Source organism: Buceros rhinoceros, unplaced genomic scaffold (genome assembly GCF_000710305.1).
Source record: "Buceros rhinoceros silvestris isolate BGI_N320 unplaced genomic scaffold, ASM71030v1 scaffold12813, whole genome shotgun sequence".
Taxonomy (NCBI): domain Eukaryota; kingdom Metazoa; phylum Chordata; class Aves; order Bucerotiformes; family Bucerotidae; genus Buceros; species Buceros rhinoceros.
The window spans coordinates 31,786-40,096 of record NW_010405430.1 but is presented as its reverse complement, the minus strand read 5'-3'; the positions used below and the strand labels follow the sequence as shown (position 1 = coordinate 40,096).

At 37.7% G+C, this 8,311-nt stretch overlaps 1 protein-coding gene across 1 annotated transcript in view; it reads right to left on the bottom strand.

Annotated features, from left to right (window-relative positions):
* The window catches only part of MTM1 (myotubularin 1), a 29,828-nt gene that overhangs the window by 930 nt on the left and 20,587 nt on the right, over positions 1-8,311 (bottom strand). Inside the window, exons 9-13 of the mRNA XM_010133726.1 lie at positions 7,915-8,100; positions 6,719-6,925; positions 3,413-3,505; positions 2,470-2,583; positions 1,953-2,129 (exon numbers count right to left, since the gene is read on the bottom strand). Of these exons, the coding sequence (XP_010132028.1) occupies positions 1,953-2,129; positions 2,470-2,583; positions 3,413-3,505; positions 6,719-6,925; positions 7,915-8,100 (777 nt within the window). The remainder of the gene's footprint in view (positions 1-1,952; positions 2,130-2,469; positions 2,584-3,412; positions 3,506-6,718; positions 6,926-7,914; positions 8,101-8,311) is intronic.

Genomic DNA, 8,311 nt, shown 5'->3' with positions numbered 1-8,311 from the left:
CCCTACAAACAGTGTTTAGCCATTTTAATCATCAGATTAAGATGAAATCCATGTCTTCAGATTAAATAACTTCTCTTGCTGATGAAATTTACTTCAGTTTTGAATAGTCACTTTGTAGCTTTGTGTAAATAAACAAGTGAAGTAAACACTAAGCTTCATTGGTGAACTCTGTAAGTAAACCTGGATGCGTTTAAAATTGACTGCCATAGCTTTCAGGAGATTACTCACAGAAAAAAAGCTTCTTAACTCTTTCCATTTTAATCTTAGCTTCCTTTTTCAGAAACAGTAATGAAACAAAAGGAATGTTACAGATGTCCAAGGCAGCTACAGAGCCTACAGTCACCTTCAGCTGTATCTACCTGTCAAGAATTTGCTGCCGTTTCACAATTAACTGCCTGCAATTAAAAGCTATTAGCAGTACAGTTTCAGAAGCAAATGTGAATGCCTCACCAGTTCAAAACCAGCTGAACCAGTGCGCTGAGGGGCACCACTCGCTACACACCCCAGATGAGGACGGCAGCGAGTGTTGAAGCAGCTGCGGAAGTTGGATCAATGACTGAATGTAGTTACTAAGATGATTAGAGATGTAGAATTAATGACATTGCTAGAGACAGACCAGGCTCTTCATTAGACTGAAAACTGGTGCAGAAGATGCTTCTAAGTAATGGCACTATGAAAGGCCATTTAAAAAACGGTTCAGGCCACACGTCCACCATGCAGTTGCTTAAGTCAAAATGAAGCATAAGTTTCATGTGCAGCAAAAAAAAATTCTTGCATTTTAGACACATAAATGGTGAAAATGAGAGACCAGTAGCAGCAGCATAGATGATTATCACATGGGTTTGCATTTCTAATAGGAAACTCCTGTCAGAAACCTTGCCTGAATAATGGCAAAGCATATTTTTAAGTAGATTAACAGCTAATTTGCATGTCCTATAATCCATCTCTTTCTGAAATACATCTTTGGATTCACCTTTTTCAAAATGCCCTCATCTTCCACAGCAAGCAACAAAAGCTTCAAACCTAGAACTTCAAATTAAAACTGGCAACATACTTGTAAGAAAATACAGAAACTGTCTGGCTTTCTTGCAATCTCCTGTAAATAATACAAGGCATCAGCTGCAGAAAAGGAAGTGCGTGGCTTGAAAATTCCTGATTTATTCCAGGGGCTGGATTGTGAAGTCTGCCTCTGTCAAAGAAATTGCTCCTCTATCTTCTCTGACTCAAGACACCACTATTTGTTAAGAAGGATGAGTAAGTCTCTCTACACTACCTTTCCATCCCACATTGCTGAGATTTCCAGCACGATTGTAACAAACATTGAATGTCCATATATTAAACATTAAAAACAGAACTGAACTGAATTTGAGAAAAGCTTTTCTGGGCTTCCAGACTGATCCACTTGTACAATTTTCAGTAACAGCTTTCATCTAACATTTACACAGTGTAAACAGTGTTGGGTCATCAAAGTTACATTAAAAAAATCTTACCATAAGCCATTAATATAGATAGAGCTTTTGAAAGAGAGAGGACCAAATAGGTCATCTTAATCTGTAAAAGACTAAGCAAATGCATCTCTGTGTTTGTGATGCTAATGCCCTAAATCTTCAGAGATCAAGAAGCCCTATTTCTAGGGCTGTCATTCACCCTTCAGTAGCATCAAATGCCCTTAAAAAATGCTCCCCCAACCCTGTCATCAAGAACAGGGGATAGAAAGAGCTTGAGGATGACTTGACACTAAGCAGTGAAATAAGCTCAGTGTTCTGAGAAGAGCTGATCGAGTCCAAAACCAAAAAGATAACCGAATAATCATTTTCACCTTTTTCCTCTCTATCTTTACAAATATAATATAAAAACCCTGAACAGGTTACAGGTACTGTAAGACAGTTATAACACAAAATCCTATTTCTGAAGTCTAAAAGCATTTCACACATTACAGAGAATTCACTTACTTGTTGTCGGATCCTTGGGTTCCACCTGATGTAGTAATTGACCCAGAGCTCTAAATGACGCATACTGGCTACCGGATAGAGCGCTCGATTTAGCTCTTTAGTATAGAAAGGATTGGTGTATTTAGATTTTTCACTGTTTATCAAAGACCATAATGATAATGTTTTCTCAGTCACTTTCTAAAAAAAAATTGAAATAAGAACAGTAAATACTTGCACAAAATCAGGAAATCCATCATAGAAGCCATGGTTACATTCTAAAATTAATACACTTCTGATTTACTGAGAAGCATAAGAAGCTACTGTATTAAAATATTCCAGAATTATTGTTTGACAAGTCCTTCAGTGACTGTGTAGTCTTTAAACTACCAACACCAAGTAATTACTATGCAACTACTCTGTAACAAAATTAAAGCCAGTTCAAGACCACTGTCATACAAGGAATATAACCAAATATAACACAATCAAAACCTTGTCATCATCTAGGATCAAGATAGCAATACAATTAAACAAGACTAACCTCTTTTTCTCTAAGGAACTCGCTGTTATACAAGAAAGTACCAAACCGGCAGCTGTACAGGTGATCCAGGATTGTAATCAAGAACTGCTCATTGAATTCAAAGGCTGTAGGAAACTAAGAACAGAAAAGACAAATTTGTTCTTTACATCAAAAAGCAGGGAGAGATGCACATGCCTTGGTTAAAGGCCTAAGGCGGCATTTGGAAGCCTGATTACATCTACACATCATTAAGATAATACTTTCATATGCTTTATAGAGTTAAGTGTTCAGATGATGCGAGGGGTCCAACTTTCTCAAACCAATCACTGAAAAGAACTCTTTTCAAAATGTTCTAACTGCCTTTAATTTCTAACAAGAAGGAGAAAATACAGAACAGTTACATTTTTACTAACAAGACAGGATAATATATCCCTAGTGCACTCCTCAGAGTGCAGCACCACACAGGGAAACAAGAGCTTAACTCCTAACCCTTGGCCCTAAATGGACTAAGTTTGCTGCTTTGTTACATTATTATTGAAAATACCACATTTAAATCACAGCACTCAACAGCCCCCAAGCTTCCTTTTCAAGCTCTGACAAAACATTTGTCCCTGTCATTCAAGGGACAGCTTCACAAAGCTGCGAGATGAAACAGCAGGCCCTATTAAGACAGCTGTAAAAGCTTTCTGCTGGGTCGCACCTCTCAGCATGTTTCTGAGAAGCCCATATTCCAAGATACACCAGACTTGCATCACATCCTGACCAAGTAGTACAGCTTACATACCACTTTCAGAAATGGGGTAGAGAAGGTATGGTTTACAAGTAAAGACACTCTTTTTGAGTGTCAGAGCAGAGGGGCGTGCTGGCCTCTTCAAATACCTTTTTTTTTTTTTTAATAAAGATCTCGGTTTTTAATTCAGCAATCTCTTAACAGTGTTACCTTCTGAAGAATGATGTAACATACCTGTTTAGACATCTGCCATACACAATCAATAAACTGGAGAAAGATGGGCGATCTGTCGGCATCAGCATGATTTTTATCACCATGACCTATTCTCTGAAATGAAGCAATAAGCCTCCTGTTAACCAAAATAGTCTATTTTATGGCCAATAGACATTGTTTCTTATTTTGCACTAGAATATCAATGCTTCTGTAATACAGCACCCTGTTCTTATGATTTCAAAATTAGTTGTTGCACCAAGGAGGAGAGATTCTGATATACGGAAATGATGTCTGAGAAAAATTCCAAAGCAATAATTGGTGCTGTAATAAAACCCGCTAGTTATTGGACAAGCAGAACTGTTACAGCATCCATTACTTTTCCAATAATAAAGACATATTTTGAACTACATTTATGTAATAAGTTTGTCAAAAGCCAGGTTATAAACTTTGCCTTCTTTTGTAATTTAAGCCACTGGAGAATACAGATCAAACTATCCACACAGATTCTCCTCTCCCCGCTCCACACTTGAACCTGAAGATTCACCCTGAAATAGACATTGACCATGAGTGAACTCGAAGAAACATCCATGTTCTTGACAGAAAATTAATGCACTTTTTCAAAGTTTGGGTTAGCTTCTCATTCTCAGGAGTCCAAAGTATTCTCCCCACTAAGAAAAAGCAGGTTTGGTGAAAGCTGTTTCCTTCCTTTTCACATCTTATAGTTGAGAACAGGTAAGATATTCAGGGAAAAGAGATTCTATTAACTCCATAATTCTGCTTGAATATACTTGCCCAGAGGAGACAAAAGAAGAGCATGTCTGTTGAACTAAGATGCTGTCTATCCGCCTGTAAGATAGCAGGCTTAATGTCTTAAGGACATGAAAAAATGATAAAATCAGTACCCTGCTCTGTACAGTGATTTACAAGATGATTTAAAATAACAGAATTGAGTGGCAGGAAATAGAGGGAGATGAGGGATTGTAACTGAACTCAGTCAACAGCAGCAAATGACTAGAAAAGCACTATAGGGAATACAAATTGGCCTCCCTGCTCTCCAGTTTCCATGGTTTAAAATATGTGGTATCCGTTAACAGAGTCATATAAGTGTTCAGGAAGGAGTAAAAGTCCTTCCACTTTCACTAATGGTTAGTAGTTTTCGGCTGTCTAAGTATTTTCCTTCCACAATTATGTCTATGTCTCATATTTCTGACAGTAGAGTGCATTATTTGAACAACATTCCCCATAGCAAGCAATTTTATCATCTGGATAGTGCACTAAGTTTGCTGTACACAGAAAAGCCGGGCTAGGGAATCCTTTTTCAACAGGAAAACTTACCGTGCACCTCATCACACAGAAAATACAGAGAGGAATAATTAAGTAGTTTAATATTTAGTTATTTGCTATTCAAAAATCCAAACTGCAGCTCTGGTAACACAACATGATGCTTGCTCTAGCCCAGGTGATATTAGAAACGCCCTGCTCCAATTGCCCGCTTAAGGGAAGGCACAACAGCACTAGTTTCAGAGATGAGGCTCGGGAAATGCTAACTGCACTGAGGTGCCCAGTCCTCACTATTAAAACTCAGTTCTGTTAAATAATTACCAAATCAAAACAGAGCAAGTATAGTCAAAATATCTTCTGCTTGCATTATCAGTTTTTATCACAGAATCATTTAGGTTGGAAAAGACCTTTAAGATCATCAAGCCCAACTGTTAACCCATCGCTGCCAAGTCACCACTAAACCATGTCACTCAGGACCACGTCTGCACACCCCTCCAGGGATGGGGACTCCACCACTTTTACAAAACACTCCAGAAAAGAACTACTTTCACTATAAGCTGAACAATCCATCAAATCAAAACATACAGTACTCTAAGAAAATGGCAGATAGCTAAAGGAGAGTGGCTTCAACCATTTCCAAAGATTACTATGTTAGTGAGCAAGTTGGGAAACTAAAATAGTAGTTTAAGCAAAAGCGAGCTATTTAAATCACCATTATTGCTGCTACACCGTCAGAGAAGAACCAATGGACTTGTTACACAATCCTTTGTTACACAATCTAATTTTATCTGCACCATGACTATTACATTTTTTAAAAATGCAAAATAACTTGAGAATAAAAAGGCCAGACAGCATTTTCCTGTGGCTGTATCATGACAGAATACTTCAAAGGTTTCTACAACATATCACTGCAAGAAGACTGTAAGTAAGCACACAGAAACCGGGCTACAGCAGGTATCACTCCCAACAATCAAATGCAAATCTCCTAAGCCTCAAAGCACCTTTAGAATGTCAGATCAAAGACTGCTGCAGCCTACAAGCACACTTAAATGGTGAAGTGATCCATGCTGAGCATGAATTTCCAAATGACTGAGACACTCCTGAAAGTCTCAGATGGGCATGAAAGACATACATCGGTAGATTTGTCCACTTCTTGATTTTTCCACATTGCCTATTTTCCCAGTATTAAGCAGTGTCTTTAGAACATTCCACTAGGGACAAACTGTGCAAATTGAAGGTGTCAAACTGTGAGGTACAAGTAACCCTGTTGTACAACTCCCAGCTGAAGTTTTATGTTCACATATCCCAGCACACTCGTCCTGGTAACCTATTCTGCTTCTCCAGGTTCCTCATACATACTTCCTGGTTAAACAGTTAGCTGCCAAATTTAAAAGAAGTTCCACTATGACTTTGAAAACTTTCCTAACACAAACACACCTGACTTTCCATTATACATGGGTAGGATATTAAGGACTTGCTATAGACAGTTGCTACTTAATCTTGTAAGCATCCAGAAGACAACTGAACTAACTAGAGCTAGCATTACCAGTGACAGCTTCTTGAGAGCTGTTATGACAAGTTTAGAACATTTGGGAAGAAACATTCAAAACATCACTTAAAAGACATTAGCCAGACTAATTCATCTGCCTCTCAGGACACTCCAGAGTCCTGAGTCCAAACCGAGTGTGAGGGAGAGGCCTCATGCCAACCTTACTTGATCAGCTTCTGAGAAGTTGAGGAGGACGTCATTCTTTTGCCTTCTCATTGTTGTTGCTCAATCACCACAGTAACCCTAGCAATTCCATGTTTTTACAAGGGTGTAAAGGACAAAATATGAGTTCTCAGAGAACGAACAGCAAAAAAAAAAAATTAACCCAACAGGTCCAAACCTAAAAGGCCTGCTCAGATTTACCTGGAAATGTTTTAAATCAGAATTCAGAAATAATAAAAAGAATTACCAAGCCTTAACACAATGAGTAGTTTAACAGGAAAAGCTTTTTAGGATGTTAATGTTGCATGGTCCTTGCAATTACGATCTAATCTTACCGAGGCAAATTTGTGCCCAAAGCTTATCCACTCTTTTTGCACCAGTACTTCAAAGCCTTCAATTGTTCTGTAGTAGCTGTCTAGCATCAACATGGCCAGCGATGTCAGCTGTGCTGTCCGGTCCCAGCCATCACTGCAGTGAACCACCACAGAGCTCCTTCCTGAGGACACCTTGTCTGCCACCTGAATAGCTCCTGTCAAGACAAGCTAGCCAAGAGGAACAGACACCAACCCACAGATTAGTGTTATCATTCTAACAAATGATTCATTTTTATCTACATGGTATTTAAATTGATACTGTTACCACTAAGAGACATAAAGAGCATGGGGTAGTTAACTGAAAAATAATTTTCTAGGAGATCAAGTAAAATTCTTGTATAAAACCAGATAGGTTCCCTAATCCCTTAATAAGATCTAATTCATCTCAGAGCAAATTCTTAAAAAATGGGGCAGAAAACAGTAACCTTGATAAACTGAAGAACATAAGCTTCTTTAAAGAGAGGATTTACCATAGGATATACTAAAAGTTCTGTACTTCATTTGATTCCTTTCTTTGAACTAAATTACTGAAATATCTCAATTGTTGGGAAAAGGATCTTGTACATTTCTAATATGCTTATTTTCCAAATATTAAAATGAAAACTTTTATTAAGTAAAATTACATAATACTCTAAATGCTTTTGAACAGATGTACTTCAGGCAAAAGGTTCAAATGTCAACTAGCAAGAATACTGGTGAACTACCAGTTTAAATATTTTATTTGTGCTACAAGACGAAAATCACAAAATTTACAAATAAATTTACAAAAACATAATTCACAAAATAAGGTTACATATATACTGACAATTAAAGTAATTACCAATCTTTCATAATGACAGTTATCTGTAATCCTGTAATGCTAGAAACCACAATAAATCAATTCTCATACATGTAAAGACAATCAGACTAACGAGGCATTCCTCCGTTAAAGACTGACACTTGACCTGAGGCAGACAACAAACACTGAATTTCACCTACTGCTGGCTTAGCAATAGTATCTCTAGTTAGCAAAAAGCCAACACTCAGTGATGCTGGTTTTGTAGTCGCAGTAGTTTTATGTGTTCGAAGTCAGGACTACCTCAAAATCTAGCAAAGAAACCAACTCCGATATGACAGGTTTGGACAAATGTTATTTCAAACAAACAGCAAAAATTTACCTTTATATGTTCTAACCAGTGGGTTGATTCTAGACTTGACAACCAGTGTGATTCTTCCACATTAGGATAAACAATGTCCTTCAACTTCTTCAAAGATTCCCGCATGACATGAATGTTGTGAATGTCCAAGAAGAAAAGTTCTGCATTGGGATACGCGTCTTCACCTTCATATCCTCCCCCAGTTGCCTACAAGCAAGAGATCTAAAATTAGCTTTAGTCATATATACACAGTTGTAGCAGCTTTTCAACAGAGAAAGATCAGTCTGAATTTTATTTATATTTATTTTATAGTTGGGCAATATATAATTTCAGTTGCTTGTTTAAAACATCAGTCTCAGATACAGGCTTTGGAATGGCAAATGCTGGAGAATGCTTGGCGGCTTTCCTTTGTCCCAAA